Source organism: Physeter macrocephalus, chromosome 3 (genome assembly GCF_002837175.3).
Source record: "Physeter macrocephalus isolate SW-GA chromosome 3, ASM283717v5, whole genome shotgun sequence".
Classification (NCBI taxonomy): domain Eukaryota; kingdom Metazoa; phylum Chordata; class Mammalia; order Artiodactyla; family Physeteridae; genus Physeter; species Physeter macrocephalus.
Window position 1 is genome coordinate 24,737,128 of NC_041216.1, and position 24,393 is coordinate 24,761,520.

The 24,393-nt window shown below is 47.0% G+C and overlaps 2 protein-coding genes and 1 long non-coding RNA gene across 3 annotated transcripts in view; 2 read left to right on the forward strand and 1 right to left on the reverse strand.

Moving 5' to 3' along the window:
- The window catches only part of LOC114485950 (uncharacterized), a 7,814-nt gene extending 5,502 nt beyond the window's left edge, over positions 1-2,312 (reverse strand). The window contains exons 1-2 of the long non-coding RNA XR_003679189.2: positions 1,828-2,312; positions 933-1,069 (exon numbers count right to left, since the gene is read on the reverse strand). This is a non-coding gene — a long non-coding RNA (uncharacterized lncRNA). The remainder of the gene's footprint in view (positions 1-932; positions 1,070-1,827) is intronic.
- Positions 1,720-15,787, forward strand: CENPS (centromere protein S). Its single transcript, XM_007116386.4, has 5 exons — positions 1,720-1,833; positions 4,756-4,879; positions 5,663-5,696; positions 13,628-13,694; positions 15,372-15,787. The coding sequence occupies exons 1-5, from the start codon at positions 1,783-1,785 to the stop codon at positions 15,510-15,512; spliced, it is 417 nt and encodes a 138-aa protein (XP_007116448.1). The 5' UTR covers positions 1,720-1,782; the 3' UTR covers positions 15,513-15,787.
- A 314-nt stretch (positions 15,788-16,101) lies between these two features.
- On the forward strand, positions 16,102-23,497 carry CORT (cortistatin). Its single transcript, XM_028487861.2, is given in 3 exon segments — positions 16,102-21,112; positions 22,358-22,380; positions 22,383-23,497. Coding segments are annotated over 3 exon segments (342 nt in total). The 5' UTR covers positions 16,102-20,984; the 3' UTR covers positions 22,574-23,497.
- Positions 23,498-24,393: the final 896 nt, after the last annotated feature.

Consider the following 24,393-nt stretch of genomic DNA (forward strand, 5'->3'; position numbering starts at 1 on the left):
GCGTACAGCAAAAAAAAAAAAAAAAAAAAAAAAAAGGTAGTAAAAACCCAAAAGTCATCACTTCTTAATTACACTACTACGTTGCACATTTTTCTATCACCTACGTTCTTGACGTTATTTCCACCTATTGTGTCTGACTGGTGGGTGCGCAGCATCTTTCTCCGTGTGAGACCATATGCCCCACAGGGTTACCAGAACTCCTTGAGTGTGTCCTACCGAACAGCAGATAAGGGAACCGCCTGTTAGAAACCCCTCTGCTTGCAGCCTCCTTTACCGACTAAGCCTGCTTATTTGTTCTCTTTTCCATTCTCTAACTGCATCCCCTCCAAGCTTCACATAGCCTAGGTAATGTATCACCAGACTTCTCAACTGCCCTTATAGATAACGCTTCTGACTTATGGGTCACTATAGTAACGGGGGGGGGGCTTGTTTTCGCGAACTTTGGAGTTGGCTCCTGCCCAGTTCAGACCAGCTAAGACTAGTTCGGACCACCGACCCTAAAACTGCGCCTGCGCAGACCACTGACGCCCTCACCTTTTCCCTGCCTCCGATCACCTTTCCCCACACCTAAGACCACCCTGCTTCTTTATCCCATAAATATCTCAAGCCTCTGGCCTTCTGGGATGCGGGCCTGAGATTTGTTCTCTTGTCCCCTTCCGTGAGGACATCAACAAACTCTCTGCTGCAAACTTCAGTGTCTCCGTGTTTGGCCTGCTGCTCCTGGGGCACACAAAACTGGTTTGGTAACAAATGCTGAGTTCAGTTTCCTCATATTGGTGGCTCGAAATCGGCCATGGTGGGAGTATTTACACCAAGGAAATCGACAGATCCACAAATTAATTCCTTGTTGACTGTTTACTTAAGGAAGTGAGGGGGGAATATGTTAATAATGCAGATTAAACTTGAATGTGTATGGTGTCTGCAGCCTTTACCTCATGAATAGCACAAGTTGAGGAAATAACTCTTCCAGTACTTGACACTATTATTCGACTCAGCAGAGAAGTTCCTTACTCATGTCATCAACGTGTGAGTGAAGCTCCAAAGAGTGCCGTCGGGAAGCAGGAAGTAACTGAAGAAAGTTTGGAAGCAGTGAAGATCCAACGTTGGGTTTCACTTTACTTTTTTTTTTTTTTTTTTTTTAATTTTTTGGCCGCGCAGCACAGCATGCAGGATCTTATTAGTTCCCCGGCCAGGGATGGAGCCTGCGCCCCTGCAGTGAGTCTTAACCACTGGACCCCCAGGGAAGTCCCCTATTTCACTTAACTCTTAACGTAAAAGAAAATCAGCCAACATTCGGGTCATAGCTATATTCCTTTGGCAATGGCAATGGGGTGAGCAACTTATTCGCTGAAGGGGATAGAAATCAAGCATTTATCCGTGGTCTTTGCGACACTACAGAATTACAAAAACCCACACTGGATTTTGCAAGGCACACCAAGGTTACAGCCGCATGTAACTTACAATACAGAGTTGTGTACCGTTGTCCCTTCTTCCCCCCCCCCCCCCGCCCCCGGGAGCCAGTGCTTGCCCACTGTGCTCCGCGCACAGCTGGCTCTGGGGTCCCCGGGGAGCTCGGCTCGGGCGGGGCGGGAGCAGACAGGCTGCGAGGCGCCCTTCCCAGAGCCACCGCTAGGGGCCGAGATCGAGGCAGGCGGCAGCTTCGCGCTTTGGCCCCCCGCGCGGCCCGTCGCCCGGCGCCGCGGCGGGAAAATCCGACTGGGCCTTCTCGGCCACCGCCTCTTTCTGTCATCGCGCGCCTGCCAGGATTCGCCCGTGGTGACGATGGAGGAGGAGAAGGACGCCGAGGAGCAGCAGCGATTGTCTTACCAACAGGTACCGGAGAATGCGGTCTTGGCTGGGGGAGGACGGCGTCTAGATTGTGCAGGGGAGAAAAAGGCCCTGCCTCCGCCCGCCCTCGTCTTCGTGCCGGGGTCGGAGGGCGAGCTCGGGTCTGCTCGGGCCGGCTCCGGCCGCCTGGTGCCTGCGCTTAGGCTGGCTCGGCTGCCGCGGGGGGTGCTGGGAGGCGGTTTCCATGGTATCGCGGATCGGAGCGTGCGGGCGGCGGCGCCTGAAGGGAGAGTCGGTGGAAGTTCCCGCGGCGCTCCGCGGAGGCCGGCGGCCGGGGCTCCTCTGGCTTTGGGGCAGCCTCAATCTCTTCGGACAGGGTCGTTGTGAGGCTCCTGGCACGCGGCACAAGCTCTAAAATGTTGGCACCCGTAACCCGTGCGCTCTCCGTCCTGCCCGCGAGGAGACAAGCCTCAGACCCTGGTGCAAACCCAGGCCAGGCCGTCCGGCTCCCGAGCCCATCGGATGTGGGTTCGAATCTCGATTCCGCCCGGAGGGTTGTGTTGACTCTGCCCAAACTCAGTTTTCCTAGATGGGAAATCGGATAACAACCAGCTCTCGGGGTAGTTACGGGTATCCAGTCCTTTAGTCAGCACCGGAATAAATACAGCGTGGCAGAGTCGTGAGAACAGTGTTGTAAAGAGGTGAAAACCAAGAACCAGGGTGGCAACCTCAGGGAGGATTAACCGAAGAGACACGGGAATGAGCTCCTAAGGTTCAGACGCTGTTTACCCACTCCCTTCCTTTATTTTGAAGTTCAAGCCTTCAAGAAAAAGTTGCAAGAATGATGTATTCATCACACATATGCCCCTCACCTCGATTCACCGGTTAACATTTTGCTGTATTTGCTCCCTTGCTCCTTTTTTCGGAATTATTTGAGAATTAAATACACTTGACACTTCACCTTTAAATTTTAATACTTTAGCATGCTTCTCCCAAGAACAAGGGCATTCTGTGACATAATCTCTGATCACGCTCAGGAAGTTTGATATTGATAAAATCCTATGATCTAATGTCATTCCATATTCAATTTCCCCCAGTTGTCCCGAAGATGTTCTTTTTTTTTCTTTTTCTTTTTAAATTTATTTTTGGCTGCATTGGGTCTTCGTTGCTGCGCGCGGGCTTTCTCTAGTTGCGGCGAGCGGGGGCTACTCTTTGTTGCAGTGCGTGGGCTTCTCACTGCAGTGGCTTCTCTTGTTGCGGAGCACGGGGTCTAGGTGCGCGGGCTTCAGTAGTTGTGGCACACGGACAGGTGGTATCTTCCTGGACCAGGGCTCGAACCCGTGTCTCCTGCATTGGCAGGTGGATTCTTAACCACTGCGCCACCAGGGAAGCCCCCAAAGATGTTCTTTACTGGTCTTTTTTCCTTCATCCAGGAGCCAGTCAGGGATCATGCCTTGCGTCAAGTGGTCCCGGCTCCGATCTTCCCTGGAACGGTTCTCCACCTTCTTTGGTGGAGACGGTTCATGACTGGTGGTGGTTTCCAGGAGTCCATTCATGGCACAGGTGTGGTGGGAGATAATCTCTTTGAGAGCAGGGACTGTCTTTTTCAGTTTTGTGTTCTCAGCCCCTAGTACAGAGCGTGGCTCTCAATAGACAACGCTTACTGAGTAAGTGAGTAAGGCTGCAAAGATGGACTGAGAAATTTGAACCTCGTTCTGTATGCAGTGGTGAGCTGGGGAAGGATCCAGCCATTCACTCAGCCAGCTGTTCTTGCCACTAGGTGGACATCCGTGAACAACACTTGAAGGGTCCTGCCCTCGAGGAGTTTAGAGTCTAGAGATTTAGCCTCTCAGTGTTGAGCATCGAAGAAGGCACTTAGCCCGTTCCAGGAGGTGGGGGGGAGGGGCCGGCAGAGAAAACTTCTGGAGCAGTCGGAAGGATCCCTGTCCTGTTCCCCCGCCCCTAACCTCACCTCTACACATACCTACAGAAGATCCCTTGGAGCGTCTTTATCCCTCCCAGGGTGGTGGTCTCTTTGTCTCCCCCCACCAATGCCCTCCACTTACCTACTCTTGTGACATCTGAAACGAAGGAACGTAGGTCCCTTGCTTATCTGCCTGGCCTCTAGTCTGGGGTCCTGGACTTGTGTGTTTGCAGTTCCTCCTCTTGCTTCTACCGTGAACACTTGCTGGTAGAGTTGATACTGTCTTGGGTTCAGCTGTCACCATGCCCACTTCAGCTCTGTTTCCAGCACAGGTGGAGCCCACACAGGGCTCAGCAAGTTTATTCACGTGAGACGGAGACCTTAGCTTAGCTTGTTTTGCTTCTTTGCTCCTCCGCATGGGTAGAGGTGTGTTTTCCAGTAGCTGAAAGGGTTGCTGAGGAGCAGTGAGGGTCCTGTTGAGGTGGGCTAGCAAACCCACAAACCAGAGGGGGGTCCGATGCAGCCTCATGAGCCTTTCCCTGTGTTGTCCTGATCATTCGTCCTGTCTCATGCAGGACTGGGGCTGGCAAGGACTTGAAGCACAGGGACGGGATCCTTTTGCATTTGCTTGATTAACCCCCATATGGGGGCAGAAATCCCTGTCTTTTTTCATTGTGTTGCCCAGACACCTAGCACACGCCTTCACGCGGTAGGCACTTGGCACATAAATGTGGAATAACTGAGTAAAGTCACGTAGATGCCTCCCAAGTACCAGTCTGCCTTCATTCCCTGCTGAATTGCCATCATAATTCCTTACCTTTACTTGACCTAAATCATAACCATTAACTAGAAAGTAATGTTTCTACAAGTCACACTGCAGAGGGCCCCATTACTTTTTTAGTACAGTTGAAAAGTCACTCAGCCATTATGGAAAGTGCTGAAGGAATTAGGGTGAGCAGACCCTCTCCTTGATCTTAATTTTTTAAGATGTGAAAAGCTCTTATTTGCAATCTTACCCACGAAGTGTTTTGATTTTGCTTCAGAGGCTAAAGGCAGCGGTTCACTACACTGTTGGCTGTCTTTGTGAGGAAGTTGCGTTGGACAAAGAGATGCAGTTCAGCAAACAAACCATTGCAGCGATTTCGGAGGTGACTTTTCAACAGTGCGGTATGCAGCCACGGTCTTCCTGTAGATGTATAGAAAGCCCAGAGGTTGATTTGCCTGGGAGAGATGTGTGAGGGGGGTGCCATGGCATGTCTTACCAGCAGACAGAGAACATTATCATCGGACACCGTTCATGAAACGTTTCTTTTATTGGCCGTAAGATGCAGATAGCTTATGGAAAGAACTATTTTTTTTCTATTACCCTAACACGGGGGGCATCAGCACCTTTATTTTATTGTGCTTTAAACTGCCAGGAACATTAGACATAAATTTCATTTGCTTTATAACTTTTTTATATCACCCACAGTTTGACAGTTGAACCTGCAGCCTTGGTATTTGCTTGACTTCAGAGGAGATTAATGTCCTCCTAAGCCCTAACTCGTAGCAAAATGTAAAGTTAGGGATAGTTTCTAGGAAGGAAAGGTGTAGCCACAATTACCAAAGGCTTGTAATGAAGGGTGGAGGGGACCAGGGAGGACAAGGAGGTCATAATGAATCCAGTGAGGGACCTGCCTGAAGGGCCTCCTCTCACCTCTAAAACGACTTGTTGTATTAGTCACTGCACTTACTGTAGACATTGAGATTTCACTTTTCTCCCTCTGAAATAAGATGGAGGTGGGGGGTGGATTTCCCTGGTGGTCCAGTGGTTAAGATTCTGTGCTTGCAAAGCGGGGGGCACGGGTTCGATTCCTGGTCGGGGAACTAAGGTCCCACATGCCATGCAGCACTGCTGAAAAAAAAAAATTCCTATAGGGTAGCTAAGGCACATCTCTTTTTCTCTTTCAGAAAATTTTGCCAAAGACCTTGAAATGTTTGCAAGGTGGGTAGAGAGCTTGATTGTGGGATCTTTGTTTGCATGCTATTGATACACCCCATCTGGTGGTGCATTTCAGGAGAGCTTTAGCTTTTTTTCCCCCTGTGTTTTGTGGATGCTCAATCTCCAATCATGATTCTGTGTTCTTTTTTTTTCTTTTTCTTTTTAAATTTATTTTTGGCTGCATTGGGTCTTCGTTGCTGCGCGCGGGCTTTCTCTAGTTGCGGCGAGCGGGGGCTACTCTTTGTTGCAGTGCGTGGGCTTCTCACTGCAGTGGCTTCTCTTGTTGCGGAGCACGGGGTCTAGGTGCGCGGGCTTCAGTAGTTGTGGCACACGGACAGGTGGTATCTTCCTGGACCAGGGCTCGAACCCGTGTCTCCTGCATTGGCAGGTGGATTCTTAACCACTGCGCCACCAGGGAAGCCCCCAAAGATGTTCTTTACTGGTCTTTTTTCCTTCATCCAGGAGCCAGTCAGGGATCATGCCTTGCGTCAAGTGGTCCCGGCTCCGATCTTCCCTGGAACGGTTCTCCACCTTCTTTGGTGGAGACGGTTCATGACTGGTGGTGGTTTCCAGGAGTCCATTCATGGCACAGGTGTGGTGGGAGATAATCTCTTTGAGAGCAGGGACTGTCTTTTTCAGTTTTGTGTTCTCAGCCCCTAGTACAGAGCGTGGCTCTCAATAGACAACGCTTACTGAGTAAGTGAGTAAGGCTGCAAAGATGGACTGAGAAATTTGAACCTCGTTCTGTATGCAGTGGTGAGCTGGGGAAGGATCCAGCCATTCACTCAGCCAGCTGTTCTTGCCACTAGGTGGACATCCGTGAACAACACTTGAAGGGTCCTGCCCTCGAGGAGTTTAGAGTCTAGAGATTTAGCCTCTCAGTGTTGAGCATCGAAGAAGGCACTTAGCCCGTTCCAGGAGGTGGGGGGGAGGGGCCGGCAGAGAAAACTTCTGGAGCAGTCGGAAGGATCCCTGTCCTGTTCCCCCGCCCCTAACCTCACCTCTACACATACCTACAGAAGATCCCTTGGAGCGTCTTTATCCCTCCCAGGGTGGTGGTCTCTTTGTCTCCCCCCACCAATGCCCTCCACTTACCTACTCTTGTGACATCTGAAACGAAGGAACGTAGGTCCCTTGCTTATCTGCCTGGCCTCTAGTCTGGGGTCCTGGACTTGTGTGTTTGCAGTTCCTCCTCTTGCTTCTACCGTGAACACTTGCTGGTAGAGTTGATACTGTCTTGGGTTCAGCTGTCACCATGCCCACTTCAGCTCTGTTTCCAGCACAGGTGGAGCCCACACAGGGCTCAGCAAGTTTATTCACGTGAGACGGAGACCTTAGCTTAGCTTGTTTTGCTTCTTTGCTCCTCCGCATGGGTAGAGGTGTGTTTTCCAGTAGCTGAAAGGGTTGCTGAGGAGCAGTGAGGGTCCTGTTGAGGTGGGCTAGCAAACCCACAAACCAGAGGGGGGTCCGATGCAGCCTCATGAGCCTTTCCCTGTGTTGTCCTGATCATTCGTCCTGTCTCATGCAGGACTGGGGCTGGCAAGGACTTGAAGCACAGGGACGGGATCCTTTTGCATTTGCTTGATTAACCCCCATATGGGGGCAGAAATCCCTGTCTTTTTTCATTGTGTTGCCCAGACACCTAGCACACGCCTTCACGCGGTAGGCACTTGGCACATAAATGTGGAATAACTGAGTAAAGTCACGTAGATGCCTCCCAAGTACCAGTCTGCCTTCATTCCCTGCTGAATTGCCATCATAATTCCTTACCTTTACTTGACCTAAATCATAACCATTAACTAGAAAGTAATGTTTCTACAAGTCACACTGCAGAGGGCCCCATTACTTTTTTAGTACAGTTGAAAAGTCACTCAGCCATTATGGAAAGTGCTGAAGGAATTAGGGTGAGCAGACCCTCTCCTTGATCTTAATTTTTTAAGATGTGAAAAGCTCTTATTTGCAATCTTACCCACGAAGTGTTTTGATTTTGCTTCAGAGGCTAAAGGCAGCGGTTCACTACACTGTTGGCTGTCTTTGTGAGGAAGTTGCGTTGGACAAAGAGATGCAGTTCAGCAAACAAACCATTGCAGCGATTTCGGAGGTGACTTTTCAACAGTGCGGTATGCAGCCACGGTCTTCCTGTAGATGTATAGAAAGCCCAGAGGTTGATTTGCCTGGGAGAGATGTGTGAGGGGGGTGCCATGGCATGTCTTACCAGCAGACAGAGAACATTATCATCGGACACCGTTCATGAAACGTTTCTTTTATTGGCCGTAAGATGCAGATAGCTTATGGAAAGAACTATTTTTTTTCTATTACCCTAACACGGGGGGCATCAGCACCTTTATTTTATTGTGCTTTAAACTGCCAGGAACATTAGACATAAATTTCATTTGCTTTATAACTTTTTTATATCACCCACAGTTTGACAGTTGAACCTGCAGCCTTGGTATTTGCTTGACTTCAGAGGAGATTAATGTCCTCCTAAGCCCTAACTCGTAGCAAAATGTAAAGTTAGGGATAGTTTCTAGGAAGGAAAGGTGTAGCCACAATTACCAAAGGCTTGTAATGAAGGGTGGAGGGGACCAGGGAGGACAAGGAGGTCATAATGAATCCAGTGAGGGACCTGCCTGAAGGGCCTCCTCTCACCTCTAAAACGACTTGTTGTATTAGTCACTGCACTTACTGTAGACATTGAGATTTCACTTTTCTCCCTCTGAAATAAGATGGAGGTGGGGGGTGGATTTCCCTGGTGGTCCAGTGGTTAAGATTCTGTGCTTGCAAAGCGGGGGGCACGGGTTCGATTCCTGGTCGGGGAACTAAGGTCCCACATGCCATGCAGCACTGCTGAAAAAAAAAAATTCCTATAGGGTAGCTAAGGCACATCTCTTTTTCTCTTTCAGAAAATTTTGCCAAAGACCTTGAAATGTTTGCAAGGTGGGTAGAGAGCTTGATTGTGGGATCTTTGTTTGCATGCTATTGATACACCCCATCTGGTGGTGCATTTCAGGAGAGCTTTAGCTTTTTTTCCCCCTGTGTTTTGTGGATGCTCAATCTCCAATCATGATTCTGTAAGAATGTAACATCTGCTTTAATCACTGTCCATTCAGACTTGATTTGGCATTTTTTGAAGCTTTCCAAGTATTTTTTGTTAACGGAACCAAAGTTATTCAGTTCCAGGTTAAAAAGGTATGAATCATGTCTCCAGGACCCTGTGCACAGTGCGTCTGCTTTTAAGGCCATTTCTGCAGGTGGTGCAGTGCTGGGGCGTGAGGCTGGGCTGCGTCGTGCTCAGCGGGGAAGCTCGCAGGTGTCGGGATAATACAGCCCGCGGCCGTCAGCCCTGCATTTGCTGAGCTTGTTACAAGTGAGACACACGCTCCTTGAAAAGTGTGTGACTTACTTTCAGCTGGTAAAGTGTTAGCTTTTTCAGGTGATTTATGCTCCTCTCTTCAATTAGTACTGCAGGTAATTGAAAACAATTGCAACGAATTGCTTTCATGAAGCAATTTGAATGAGGAAGGCCTGAAAGGGCCAAAGCTTTCGAATTTGCTCCCACTTCTGGTTTGGTGCCAGGCTCTCCCACACCCCATACTTTTCACCTTGCTCCTATTAGCTCTTTGTTTCTCCGATGAATATTCTGAATGAATTAAAGCAGTAGGTTCTCAGAGGGCAGGCTCTAAATCTTTCCTATTCCTGTGTATGAGACCCTAAAAACCGCTTAGCATCTTCAACCTGGCCGTAAGGGATAAGGGTAATGTATGGGATACTGATAGCTTATATGGCTTATCATTGTTAATTCAGGTGGTTGCCCCTTACCTGTGCCTCGTGCCCACCCCCACTCTGAGTCTCCTGTGAAATACATTTACTACCTTTACTTGCCATTTCTTTCTTCTTTTTTTTTTAAATATGAGCTTTTTATATTACAAAGGAAGACACAAAAATGTAAATAAGTAGACAATGGTTATTTGATTTGAACATAGAGTTTATCAATACAGATCACCTCAGCACTATTGACATTTTGGACTGGATAATTCCTTGTTCTGGTGGTGGCTGTCTTGTGCATTTTAGGGTGTTTAGTGGCAGCCCTGGCCTCTACCCACTAGATGCCTGTAGCAAGCCCTCAGGTGTGAGTTTCCTCGCTATTTCTGTGTTAGTTGTGGGAAAAGACAATGAAAAACTTTAAATACTTCTAAATACTAGGAGTAAAAATGAAATTAGGGGACTTCCCTGGTGGTCCAGTGGTTAAGACTCCGCACTCCCAGTGCAGGGGGCCCTAGGTTCGATCCCTGGTCAGGGAACTAGATCCCACATGCCGCAACTAAAAGATCCTGCACACGGCAACAAAGATCCAGCGTGCCACAGCTAAGACCCGGCACAGCCAAAAAAAAAAAAACCCTACAAAGATTTTAAAAAATTTAAAAAGAAATAAAATTAGAACTGTTTAGCACTGTAACACATTAAGCTTTCAGGTACTCTGTGTTTTTTATAGTTTTTTTTTTTTAAATAGTCATCATGCTGTACGTTACATTCCCATGATTGTCTCTTTTTAAAAAATTAATTTATTTGGTTGCGCCGGGTCTTAGTTGCAGCAGGCCTGCTCCTAAGTTGTGCCTCACGGGCTCCTTAGTTGCAGCTCACCAGCTCTTCAGTGGTGGCACGTGTGCTCCTTAGTTGTGGCATGCGAACTCTTAGTTGGGGCACGCATGTGGGATCTAGCTCCCTGACCAGGGATCAAATCTGGGCCCCCAGCATTGGGAGCGCAGAGTCTTCACCACTGCGCCACCAGGGGAGTCCCTGTGTTTTTTACAGTTACGTTAAGTCCATTTCCTTTTGCTCGGCATTGGGGCAGAGTGGTGTGTGGGTATCACTTAGACTGTCAGCTCCATAAGGAAGGACGTCATCTTCTGAGTAAAGGAGTCTGTGTAAAGGCTCTCAGCCTGCGTTCTCTGAGTGAGGCTTTACTAAGAGATGCCTCCTCTTCTGCCGTGCTCACGTGGGTGCACCAGGGCTCCTCAGATGTCCTCCCAAGGACCCTGAGTGAACACAGGCAAAGATTTTCTTTGAAGACTCATCCGTTGTCTTAATTTTACATTCGTTTTCAAAATAGTCCAGTTTGCTCTCGTATAAAAAATCCTATTTTAAAGTTTATCACTGAATAAAATTGATGTTCGCAGAAGGTCAACTTTATCCTGTGGTTTTGAGTTTTCCCTGTCACATAGTCCCTGCCCTTAGAACTACAATATGATTACCCCAGTTTGAGAAGTCTGAAATACATATTGTTTCAGGTTGGCTGTATATTAAATAGTCTTTGGAGGCTGACCTAACCAGTGTTTGTAACGTTGTTTCTATGAAGTAAAATGCATTTAAATTGTAATTACTATAAACTCAATTCACCTGTAAACTTTGGACGATCATCTCCCAATTTAAGTTGTGAATTTCCCTTATTTAGCTTTGAAATCTCTAGTCACCTAATATTGTTAACATGTTAAAGATGAAACATTTTGAAGAAGATAGATATTCTACAGTAAATAAATTCTAGGGACATTTTGGGAATAATCTTTGAAACCTGTGTTGCTAAGAGTGTTATATGAAAAATCCCTTTGTTACGTTCCCTAGAGTAATTTTCTGGAGCCAGAGGTTTGATTTAGGAGAATCTCTGATGTGCAGTGGCTGGCATAGGATATACCTGCTCCTCCATCTGGGAAAGTGGTAACATTAAAACGTGGTGCAGAGGGGACTTCTCTGGTGATCCAGTGGCCAGGGCTCCATGCTCCCAATGCAGGGGGCCCAGGTTTGATCCCTGGTCGGGGAACTGGATTCCACGTGCCACAACTAAGAGTTGGCACACTGCAGCTATGAATTGGCGTGCCGCAATGAAGATCCCGCGTGCCGCAACTGAGACCCGGCGCAGCCAAGTAAATAAATAAATAAATATTTTTTAAAAAGAATAGAGAATATGGTGCAGAGAAACCAGATGACAAGCTGAGTGGTAGAGACGATTGACTCTGCTGTTTCCTAAATGCTTCTCGTGAACAGATAAGCTAATCTTACTCTGTGAATAGTTCAGTGTGCTGCTTCCTCTTACCTACTCCTTGTATGGCACTTTACCAAGGCGGTAATACCACCAGAGCAGCCTGATCGTGTGATAGAGATGAAGGCCACGGTGTTTCCATGGCACCTAATGTCCTGCACACAGGGAACCTGTGGACTGGCTTCATACTTTGTGGCTGCTATTTTATCACCCTTTTTTTTTTTTTTTAATTTGTTTATTTTATTTATTTATTTTTGGCTGCCTTGGGTCTTCGTTGCCACGCGCAGCCTTTTTCTAGTTGCGGCGAGCCGGCTTCTCATTGTGGTGGCTTCTCTCGTTGCGGAGCACGGGCTCTAGGCACGCGGGCTCTAGAGCACAGGCTCAGCAGTTGTGGCGCATGGCCTTAGTTGCTCTGAGGCATGTGGGATCTTCCCGGACCAGGGCTCGAACTCGTGTCCCCTGCTTTGACAGGTGGATTCTTAACCACTGTGCCACCAGGGAAGTCCTCTGTCACCTTCTGTCTGACTTTGGGCTTAGTTGCTCTGAGGCATGTGGGATCTTCCCGGACCAGGGCTCGAACTCGTGTCCCCTGCTTTGACAGGTGGATTCTTAACCACTGTGCCACCAGGGAAGTCCTCTGTCACCTTCTGTCTGACTTTTTTCCCCCTTTCCTCTGTTCTGGTCCTTGCAGGTGGCTTGTTAGAAGTTATCTTCTGCCATGGGTATTATATCAGGACAGGCAGATACTGTCAATCATAATGAGATGGCACATGATATTTTCACACTTAGCAGGATGTAAAAGACTAACTTGGCCAAATTATGGAGTATAATTTCTGTGATTTTATCTTTAACTCAACAGTGAGGACTTACTATGTGCTGGCCACTTTTTTTTTTTTTTTTTTTTTGCGGTACACGGGCCTCTCACTGTTGTGGCCTCTCCCGTTGCGGAGCACAGGCTCCGGACGGCAGGCTCCGCGGCATGTGGGATCCTCCCGGACCGGGGCACGAACCCATGTCCCCTGCATCGGCAGGCGGACTCTCAACCACTGCGCCACCAGAGAAGCCCTGGCCACTTTGATAGTTATTAAGGATACAAAGATTCCTCCTTATTCCTACTTACAAAGTTCCTACTTATTTTTGGAGGAAGTTAGAAATGGCAAGAAAGGGTGTAATTAGAGTAATAAATTATTGAATAGAGTTTATTATCTCAAATTACCTTTTAAAGCAGACATAGGAGGACTGGAACAAGAACTTGAGTCCATGTGAGCAAGAAACAGACTCCAGTTGAACGGATGTTCTTTGTTCTAACTGGGCTATTGTCGGGGGAATGCGTTATCTCCTAGTTGGGAAATGGGATATTAGGAGACACCTGCACAAGCTTTTTCCTGTAATGTAGCCTTTGGAGAAGAGCTTTAGGACCTTGGTGTAGGTGAAGCCATGCTTCATGGAAAGTCTCTGTTCTTCTATTTAACATCTACTTAAGCAGAGACGATCTTTGTATCGTGAGCTGTGTGTCATTCTCTCTTCACTGAAGGTGCTTCACTGACCTGCTTCTTGCTTTTTGTATGGTGGTCTCTGTGTCCATTGTGACCAAGCAGGCCATTTGGGAAGGGTTTAACGCCCCTCACTCCTTTCCCTGCTCATATTCTCCAAGCACACTGGCCCTCAGGTGGAGGTGGACAGACGGGCTTCTGCTTTCTCTCAGTCTCTTTATTTAGTTGGTATCTTGGCTTGTCACGTCACTCATTTTTGTGTCCCTGTTGCTTAATGACCTCAATCTGAAAAGATGGGCTACTTAGAGATCCTTGCTGGTGTGAAGTCTGGCCATGAACTTTTGTGTTTCATCAAAACTTTAAATAATACCAAACATTTTGGTGAATTGTTTCTGCCCTTTCTACAGACATGCGAAAAGAAGCACCATTAACACTGAAGATGTGAAGCTCTTAGCCAGGAGGAGTAATTCACTGGTGAGAGATGAATTTCTTTCCTTACGCCCCTTTCCCATCAGAATACATTATTCCCAATTAATCACTTGCAGCCATGAAGTGATTCCCCAGGGCACCTTGCATTAAAAACGAGAGACGCTTGAACCATTCAGACCTGCCCGTAATTTATAGGCTTTCTTTCATTATGACGGATCTTACTAAGCCAATTTGAAATTTTCTAATCAGTGCTCTCTGGAGTCATAATTTGCCTTTTTGGTAATATCTCAAAACTTTGGTCCCATGTTTCATTTGGAGCATGATGTCAGGGACAGGTCGCAGGCCAGAGTGTATGCGGATAGTTTCGTTATGGTGCCCACAGTTCTGTTGGGCCAGGTATGGACAGAGTATCTGTACATCTGGGATGTGCAGGAAATTGAGCACATTGTCTGTCTTTTCAAAGAAGTCTAGACATCATCTTGACCAAGCCCTCATTTTACAGGTGATGCTGTGATCGTCCCAGGCTAGTGGCTGTGGCCGATGGCAGATCCAGGACACCTGTGAGGTTTCCTGACTTAGTCTGATCCTAGCAGTTAAAATACTTCACGTTCCTCCCCAGAATGTGAGCTCCACGAGGGCAGGGATTTTTGTCCCCTTCTTCTCTGCTCCATCTGCTGTGCCTACAGTAGGGCCTGGCCCACAGTAGGTGCTCACGAGTGGTTGCTGAATGAACGAACTTGTGTAGCACTTGGCAGTTTACACAGGACTTTTATTGATAATATTTTACACATATTATTTAAAGCTCACAACTACTCTCTGAGGGTTTTCAATAACATGACTAGATAGCCCCATTTTACAGGCTAGGCTACTGGAGTTAAGTAACTTCCCAAAGTGAAATAGGAAGTTTTCTGGTTGACAGCTGAACCTGAACCCTGAATCTAGTGCTGTTTCCACCGGGCTGTTTTCTCTCTCTGCTCTTCTAATATTATTTGTCCAGAGTTTAAGGCAAGGTTAAGGATGATATGATTCCTAAGTAAAATGGCTCGGGGCCTCGTGGTGCCGTGTATCAGTGGAAAAGCCATTCCTCCCTCCTCTTAAACCCTCTGGCATAACTCTCACTTGGTCAGCTTCAGTGCGCGGTTTCTGCCTTTCGCCAAAGGAATCGTCAAGGCAAGTCATCTTAGACTGTTGATTGGCAGGCTTCCCGCTTCGGGCATATCTGTCCACTTCAGAATGTTGTTTTTCTTTTGGATTCTTAATTTTTTTATCTGACAGAAACTTACTACTGAAGAGCTGCAGCTAAATTTGTGCATTAGACTAACCCTTCCCTGAGGGCAGCGACCTTGGCTTATTTCCCTTGTACCTCTAGCATCTGGTACACAGTAGCTGCTCAGTAATTTTAGTTGGATAAATTGAGGGGCACGTTGACTATGTGTGTGCTTTGTAGAGTATATTTGTGATTGGCATGCCTTCTGTAAACTACAAGCTTTAATTGTTTTGGTTTTTCAAGGAACTCCTTCCTGTTTGGGAGGATACGTAGCAGTGAGTTGACTTCTGAGGTTGAGTCCTTCTTCCAGAAAAAATTTGAAGCTGCGTTTAACTCTAAAGGAATGTAACCCAGGGTGGGAGTGGTTGGGAAACGGTGTAGATTTTTTTCTCCCCTCAGGCTTATAAATGGCTTTACCACCAGATAAAAATGTAGTTAAAAAACTTTTTTTATAGCTAAAATACATCACAGAGAAAAATGAAGACATCGCTCAGTTTAACCTGGAACGAAAAGCAAAGAAGAAAAAGAAGTTGGAGGATGAAAACAAAAATTCAATGGAGCCAGCAGAGGCTGGTGTAGTGGAAAGTGAGAATTAAAGCCTGTCGCCATCTGGAAAAAGCAGCCTTCAGGTAGAGCCACTAAAAACACGTATTGCCAACAAAGAGTTTTGAAAGGATAAGTGGAGGTTACAAAAAAAAAGGCTTGGGGGCTTTTTGTACTGTATTCTCTCCACGTCACTGATGGCAAAAGGTGGTTTAAAAGAGAACTGGAAACTCTTAAGCAAAATACTCCCATGTCTTACCGAAGCACATGAAAAAAGTGTGTGTTTGAATGGTATATATTGGAAATTGTATCTATTGCAGTTAATAAAATTGTGTTAGCAGTTACATATCGTTGACTTTTTCAAGCAAAAATCAGAGTTATTTTTTCATTCTTTTATATAATTTTTCAGGCTGACAGTCCCTGCAAGATGAATAAAGCTATATTTATTTAGTCCTTTTTCTTTTTTGGTTGCACTGCGTGGCATGCAGGATCCCAGTTCCCTGACCAGGGATTGAACCCGGGCCATGGCAGTGAAAGCGCCGAGTCCTAACCACTGGACCACCAGGGAACTCCCTATTTAGTTCTTTTGATTACCAATATTGTTTTTTTAAAATTAATTAATTTATTTATTTATTTTCGGCTGCATTGGGTCTTTGTTGCTGTGCGCAGGCTTTCTCTAGTTGTGGCGAGCGGGGGCTACTCTTCATTGTGGTGCGTGGGCTTCTCTTGTTGAAGAGCACAGGCTCTAGGTGTGCTGGCTCAGTAGGTGTGGCTTGCGGGCTTCAGTAGTTGTGGCACGTGGGCTCGGTAGTTGTGTTGGGGGCTCTAGAGCGCAGGCTTAGTAGTTGTGGCGTGTGGGCTTAGTTGCTCCGTGGCATGTGGGATCTTCCCGGACCAGGACTTGAACCCGTGTCCCCTGCATTGGCAGGCGGATTCTTTTTTTTTTTTTTTTTTTTTTTAGCGGTACGCGGGCCTCTCGCTGCTGCTGTGGCCTCTCCCGTTGCGGAGCACAGGCTCCGGACGCGCAGGCTCAGCGGCCATGGCTCACGGGCCCAGCCGCCCTGCGGCATGTGGGATCCCCCCGGACCGGGGCACGAACCCGCGTCCCCCGCATCGGCAGGAGGACTCCCAACCACTGCGCCACCAGGGAAGCCCTCCAGTATTGTTTGTTAAACCCGCGTCACTTGTAATTGCAAGGTAAAAGGGTGGGTGTTTGGAAATGGTCCTTTTTACTTTTTAAAGGTGATTTTCTCCAGAAACACAGTTTATGTGACTTTTCTCTAGCTCTTTTGTAATTATACTGGGCAGAAGTTTTGCTTGAGAGGAAAACCCGACTACTCCTCCAAAACACTTCAGTTGTGTGTCCTCTGTTTTAGTTTGTGAGAGATGATGCTTCCAGGAGTCCCAGGTCTGCTGTCTTCTCCTTGGGGTTTATTAGGGGTCCAGGGTCCCAGTGTTGCCTGGGAAAAGGGTTGCCTTTTCCCTGTTGGAGCAGCAGGAGTAAGGAAAAGGGCCTGGCATTTACAGAGCCCTTTCTGCGCGCAGGTGCTGCTCTGGGTGCTCCGTATAGTTCTTCACAACTTTTTCAGGGATTTTTGTTTATTCCCATTTTACTGATGAGCAAGCTGAAGCTTGAAGACGTTAACCGACCACCCAGGATCTACTGACCAATGGAGATGGTACTCACGTTTGGAGTGATGACTCTAGACTGGGTGAGAGAGAAAAGGTGCGTGCAGCTGGGTAGAACTCATACCATCCATGCCCAGATATGATCGGCAAAAGATACCCCGAGTCTAACTCTCAAAAGGAGATGCTGAGCTATGGTCATAGTAAAGCGTTGAATTCAAACTTCACAGTTTCAGGTTCTGCACATAACTAATCATTTGGTCTCAGATTATAACTGTAACACCTTTGTGTCACATCAGTGAAAGAAATGTGAATCATGAAGGCTTCCGTCCTTACAGTACATTCCAGCCAAAGATCTGTATGTTAGCAGTTTCATTTTCAGGTAAGCTGTCTTTAAACGCCTCATCACAGAGAGTTTTGAGACTAGATACTGTGGACTTTCCAAAGGTTGACAAATCTAGACTTGCATCCTGATTTCATAACTCTAATAGCTGTGTGACTTTCTGAAACTTTGTGTTCTTATCAGTGAAATAGAGTTAATACCTCTCGCAGCAATGTTATATGGGACCATAAAAGGAAATTGGTAGAACCATTATAACGCATCTTGTTTCTATACATTTCTGTAGCTCCAGAAACTCAGAATACACATGACTCGAAATGGTGAACCCGTGTGCACCCTGGGTGTCCTGTCCCTGATTAGAGGGTTGTAGAGGGCCCCTCCTGGCTGGCACGGGTATTTTGACATGAAGTTTTCTAGCCAGATAAGAAAGTTGACTTGATGTTCACGTAATCTTTTGGTTTATTTGGCACACGTGTGCATGACCTGTTCACATTTTAGACAAGTGGTAGTACAACACATTTTTCGGGGATTATAACACAGGGGTGGCCAGACTTCGTATGGAATGGCTGAGTCTACTCCCTGAGTTCTCAGGAGCTGCCTCTTGCCCACCGCATGTTCCGATCAGGGTTTAGGTGACTCCAGAATGTCGATGTGATGTCAGCCATCCTTTCCAGTTCCACCTTTGCTGACAGTGGCAGAAGGGAGTGGTAAAGGGCTCTCTCTCCCAGGCTTGCTTCCTCAGAGTCCTGGAAGCTCACCTGAACTTTAACTAGATTTATTAACCACGTAGCCAGATGATTGACCATGTAAAGCAGCAGATGTCTTTGACGTAAATGTGGCCTGGTAGCGTAGCTGGGGCAATTTACATTTATAATGTTTGTTGTCTTCCTTGTTACACCAATTCCTCAAAAAAAAGGAAATAAAAGATCCTGTGTTAATTTTTTATTACTCAATTAACGATCCAGGGAAGTTTCAGAGCATCCCCTTCTACACACAGCAGCAGCTGGAATGCGCTGGGGTAGGTCTACACTGGCTCATACGCAGCTGATACCTTGAAACCTTGGTGTCTGGGAAAGCGTAATCAGGGCCTGATTACTACCTTTACTGAATTGCAGAATCTGTAAAGAACCCTTAGAGGTCGTTTAGTCCAATCTCCCCAGCAAGTAGGAGCCCCTTCTGCAGCACTGATGACTGTGGTTCCCCGGGCTCTGCTGAATTCCTCAGGGACAGAGCGCCCTTTCTGTTATTGGACACTGCTTGTTGCAAGTTTCTTCTGTATATGAAGAAGAGTCTTCCACCTTCTATCTAGGTCCTACTTCTGCCTTTTAGAATAAACAATCTCCCTTTTTCGAAATCATACGGTACTGTGTTCCTTTAGTCACAGTTCCCATGGCACTTCTTTTCAGAAGCACACATTCTTGCATAAAACATTAGACCGTCGGCTCCCTGTGGGCAGGCTTTGGGGTGGCGGATGGCGGTGGGTGCCTTGTGTAGTGCTGTGCACACACACACGGCAGGCAGGCGCCCCCGAGTACTTGTTCCCGAGTCTGAGATGTGCTGGGTGGTGAGGAGGAGCCTTTGCTTGAGTTTCATGGCTCTAACCAGGGATTTCCAACGTTTTGTGGCAGGGAGCTCTTCTTTATACTGTGGGGCAGGAAGGACTAAGGATTTAGGGTATCTTCTTAGTAACAGTTGCTATCGTGAGGGCCTTCTGTGCTTTCTACTTGTGTTAGGTGCTTATCATGATCTTATTTGGTCCTCACAAGAGTTCTGTGAGGTAGGCAGTAGGTACGTTTTTTATCCCCATTTTATAGATGAGGAACCCGAGGCCCTAGAAAAGTTAATTCAACGGCAAAACTAAAACGGATTTTAGTCTAGAGCCGTCACCTTGAAGTACTACAATATGTCGCCATCTCCTTGAAAACGGCCAGTAATAAGATCACATGAAGCCTTCTCTAACCCGCAGCCCATAACCTTCTTTGCGCCAAAAATTTACTTTTCTCTCATTTGCAGTGTGTATCCTGCCCCTTCGCGGGGCTGTAACAACTCTGTCGGGGTGGAGGATGTGGCTCCCGTGTACCTCTAGGTGGCACATGCCAGGTGCTCAGTGTTTAATGAGGCCACTGAATAAAACCTGGGAAATATACTAAGGCTGTAAGAAGCTGGCTGAACTGCCATGACCTTCTCATCTGCAAGAATATCTAAACATTTTTAACACCATTTGTGGGAGTTAGGCAAAAAATTTATTGTGGTACCAAAAAAAGGACTAAGCGATATGCAGCGTATGATCCACGGGTCATGAGGCCGTGCCGATTTTACCTAGAATCTTAAACAACAAGCCTGTGATGCAATGAAATTTAAGGTTGGGATTTCCCTTGTGAAGGGGTGTGATCTTGGAAAACCGAAAGCTTCAATGTTCACTTCTGGAAAGCGCTGTCGGTTCTTTGGTTGCTTTCTTCCATTTAGAACCTTGCCTTTGACATTGGTCACCTCAGTAGGTTAGTGGTGGATGTTTCGGATTTTCCTAGCTGTCTCAGTTAGGTGAAGAGGGTCTGCACACTTGTTTGTGTGACTCTGAACCTGGGACCCATCCGGAGGAGCCAGGAGGTGGCATGGCACAGAGGGCTTCACGTTCTGGAGTTCTCAGCCGTGGGGCTGTCATCAGGAGGAGAGGAAGCCCCAGGAGCTGGTCAAGTGCAGGGCACTCAGTAAGAAGTACGTTTTACACTTAACACACACACACAGAGCAGTATTTATCCTTACTCAACATGATGCCCTCTAATTTTTATTTCATTCAAAAAAAGTGCTAGTTTACGAGCCACTAATGAGTGGCCAGCAGCAGATGAAAAGCACTGGTTACTCTAGTGTCAGCTCATTAAAATTGTGGGATCTCGGCTCCTCCCTGTACCCACGACATCAGAATCTGCATTTTAATCTTAATAAGGTGATTTGGGTCCACGTCACAGTTTGGGAAGGCCTGGGCCAGAGGACAGTGTCTGGCCTGCTGGGCGGGGAGGCGGTGCTGGGGACCCATCACTCGGGTCGCCCTTGCCTGCGGTTTGGAGACCACTGGGTGCTGAGCGGCTCCCTGAGCCCTCACCGTCACCTTGTTTCTTCTGCCCAAGCAGATTCAGTCATACTTTTACGTGGGCAAAATTGCAGATTTTAAGCTCCTTATCCAAGGCTAATTTTGAATTATGTTAAATCACTTTGTTTTGTTCTCATGGCGTCCTGCTTGCTTGGGCATAATTATGAGGAGGTAGAACTTCTTCAGAGGCAAGTGCACTTTGCATTCTAAAGTAGGAGCAAATCCACTCTCAACACAGGGAGAGATCTGAGGCTTCAATGAAGGGGTTAAATCCAATCCGAAAGCACTTCTGTGGCACTGATTGCTCAGGCTTTTGCGTACCTGCTTGAGTGTGAAGGAAGAGGGGGTACAGGCTTTAGACAGGCATATATACAAAAAAAAACAGCTGCAGGTTGAGCTTAAAATAACCCCCTGGTCTCCAAAGAAGAGACCCAAGTCCACAACACACTGATTTCGGGGCTGCCAAGCAGGATGAGCAGCCGCAGGGCTGGAGAGAAGTGCCGGTCAGCCTGCAGGATGCTGCCACCCCTCTGCCTGCTGCCCTCGGGGGCCACCGCTGCCCTTCCCCTGGAGGGCGGCCTCACCGGCCACGACAGTGGGGGGAGTAGTCTGACTCGGCTGCACGCTAACCCACTTGTGGGCTCTTTCCTCGGCACATGTGGCCACCCCTATGGATTCCCCAGCGTCTCCACGGCTGAGTGTGTGTCCAGGACAGACTGCAGGGCTGGACTCTGCGGTGTGCCCCTCAGCTGCCCTGTGCCGTGATGTCCATATAGACCACTGATTCTTGTTTACCTTCAGTTGTTAGGAAGTTTGTTAGAAAAGCTCTAAAACTAAGGGGAGCTTCTTCGAGCTAGCAGTCTCTGTCTGCTAGTCTTTGAAACATTTAGTGATTACACCAGTCTATTGCAGTGCAATCATGGAGCTGCCACTGTGGTATTAGTCACACATACTTCTAGAATCTTAATTTATATACACAGCACATGTTCTCACTGGCTCTGATTAATTGACATCATTACATTTTTCCATTGTGAGAATTTGTAATTTCATGACATGACTTATTTTTCTCTTTTTCCCATTTTGAAAAAGTTCCAAGGAAGAGTACATAAAGTTGACCATTAAAAATGGATTTTTCTCTGAAATTATCAGATGAGTTCCAGACAAGTCATTCATCATCAGATTACTCCTAGAAGCTTTCTCAGGAGTTTGAAAAGCCAGAATATAACGTCTCAAGCTGATCTGTCTTGAAAAGCAATTTGTGGACAGCCAGGAGGAAGAGCAGAGATGGGAAAGCCAAGCTAAATTAGCCTGATGCACCTGGGGGGCTTCTTAGCTGCCAGTCACTTGTCAGGGAAAATGATAGATTTCTTGACCTCTTCTAATTAAGAACCTCAGCAAAGATTAGGGGCAAAACAAGCAGATTTTCCTTGATTGAAAAATTTCAACTTCTTTTCTCTAATTAGAGCAATTTCGTTAAGGTGTTCTCTTATCCTTTAAATAGAAATGTGATTTATTGTTCTGGAGCATTTTTTTTTTTTTTAAGGAATTATGTATCTTAATGCTGGCTGAACCAGGTGGTTGATTTGTCTTTCCTTTGTCCTCTGCTTCTTTTTTTTTTATTTTTTTTTATTTTTGTGGTACGCGGGCCTCTCACTGTTGTGGCCTCTCCCGTTGCGGAGCACAGGCTCCGGACGCGCGGGCTCAGCGGCCATGGCTCACGGGCCCAGCCGCTCCGCGGCATGTGGGATCCTCCCGGACCGGGGCACGAGCCCGCGTCCCCTGCATCGGCAGGCGGACTCTCAACCACTGCGCCACCAGGGAAGCCCCTCTGCTTCTTTTTAAAAGCATATGCAGGAAGTGGCAGAAATAAAAACAGCCTGTTGACTTTCCTTGCGTGGTGGTATGAGTGGGGCTTCCAGGCCAGGGCGGTGTCCTTTGTAGGAGGGGAAGCCAGGGAAGTGTCCAGACGGCAGGAAGTCCTGCCCCTCCAACAGTCCACTCGCGGAGATAAAACGCCCTGCAAGAATTTCTTCTGGAAGACCTTCTCCTCCTGCAAGTAAAACCCCACCCAGAATTACTCATGCAAAGAAGTGTAAAGATGGATCTGAATAAAATGTTATTAATCAGCCGTGATCTTTCTTCTTTATGCAGTTGTCTTCTCTTTCTCGTGTAATTTGAAAAGTAGTTTTTATTTAAACTCCAAAAACACCCAATACTGAGTGTCTTGAGTAATTTGGAACCCAAAGGGAGTATTTTTGATAAAGATTTTTGTGGCTTTTTCCATTATTGTCAATGCAGCCATGGGGCCTTCCTTCCACCTTCATTATGTGCTTAGAGGTTGTTCTGTCCTTGTCTTCCTTGCTTTGATTTAAAATAGCTAAAAGCTACATATTTAAGTGTTCAGAATAACATTACAGTTTATTTTGATATAAACTGTCTAATTTAAACAATATTTCCCCTCATATTAGAAGCAATTTTTAACATTGTGCTCAAAGAACAAAATGATTGTTCCTCATGTTCTAGATAAAATTAATTTAAAAACAAAGGCCACTACTGAGCCTGCGCGTCTGGAGCCTGTGCTCCGCAACAAGAGTGGCCGCGACAGTGAGAGGCCCGCGCACCGCGATAAAGGGTGGCCCCCGCTTGCCACAGCTGGAGAAAGCCCTCACACAGACACGAAGATCCAACACAGCCATAAATAGATAAATAAATAAATTTTAAAAAATAAAAACAAAAAATAAAAAATAAAACCAAATGCCACGCTATTAGGCAGACAACATCATGTTGACATGCTTATAAAAGTTACATTCGAAACTGCTGTTAAGGGCTTCCCTGGTGGCGCAGTGGTTGAGAATCTGCCTGCCAATGCAGGGGACACGGGTTCGAGCCCTGGTCTGGGAAGATCCCACATGCCGCGGAGCCAACTAGGCCCGTGAGCCACGGCTACTGAGCCTGCGCGTCTGGAGCCTGTGCTCGGCAACGAGAGGCCGCGACAGTGAGAGGCCCGCGCACCGCGATAAAGGGTGGCCCCCGCTTGCCACAGCTGGAGAAAGCCCTCACACAGAAACGAAGATCCAACACAGCCATAAATAGATAAATAAATAAATTTTAAAAAATAAAAACAAAAAATAAAACCAAATGCCACGCTATTAGGCAGACAACATCATGTTGACATGCTTATAAAAGTTACATTCGAAACTGCTGTTAAGGGCTTCCCTGGTGGCGCAGTGGTTGAGAATCTGCCTGCCAATGCAGGGGACACGGGTTCGAGCCCTGGTCTGGGAAGATCCCACATGCCGCGGAGCCAACTAGGCCCGTGAGCCACGGCTACTGAGCCTGCGCGTCTGGAGCCTGTGCTCGGCAACGAGAGGCCGCGACAGTGAGAGGCCCGCGCACCGCGATGAAGAGTGGCCCCCGCTCGCCGCAACTAGAGAAAGCCCTCGCATAGAAACTAAGACCCAACACAGCCAAAAATAAATAAATTAAAAAATTAAAAAAATACAATTAAAAAAAAAACCTGCTGTTAAAAAGTACCTGTACTGATTTTAACTAGTAAGTTAATATTAATTTGTTACAATTCTTTTTATGGAGGAGAGCTTCAGGCTTATTTCAGACCAGGCATAGTGAGCAGTGCTGCTGCCCAGCCGGTAGCCTGATCGCCTCCACTGCTAATACAAGGACTTCCAGAGTCACAGGATCCGGACTTCATTTGGAGACCGATGCATGTGTACTGATATGTGTATAACTGTTGTATTCCCCCTTTCCTCAGTAATTTCCCACAGAAGTGAGTGAATGGTGGGTAAACGAGGGGGAGATTCCTTTCTGTGTGATATAATGCAGAGCAACTGTCGAGCCCCATGTGGACCAGCATCTGGGTCCC

Coding starts and splice junctions, on each gene's coding strand:
- CENPS (XM_007116386.4), top strand. CDS start 1,783: ATGGAGGAGGAGAAGGACGCCGAGGAGCAGCAGCGATTGTCTTACCAA. Junction 1,834..4,755: donor AGCGATTGTCTTACCAACAG/GTACCGGAGAAT, acceptor ATTTTGCTTCAG/AGGCTAAAGGCAGCGGTTCA. Junction 13,695..15,371: donor CCAGGAGGAGTAATTCACTG/GTGAGAGATGAA, acceptor CTTTTTTTATAG/CTAAAATACATCACAGAGAA.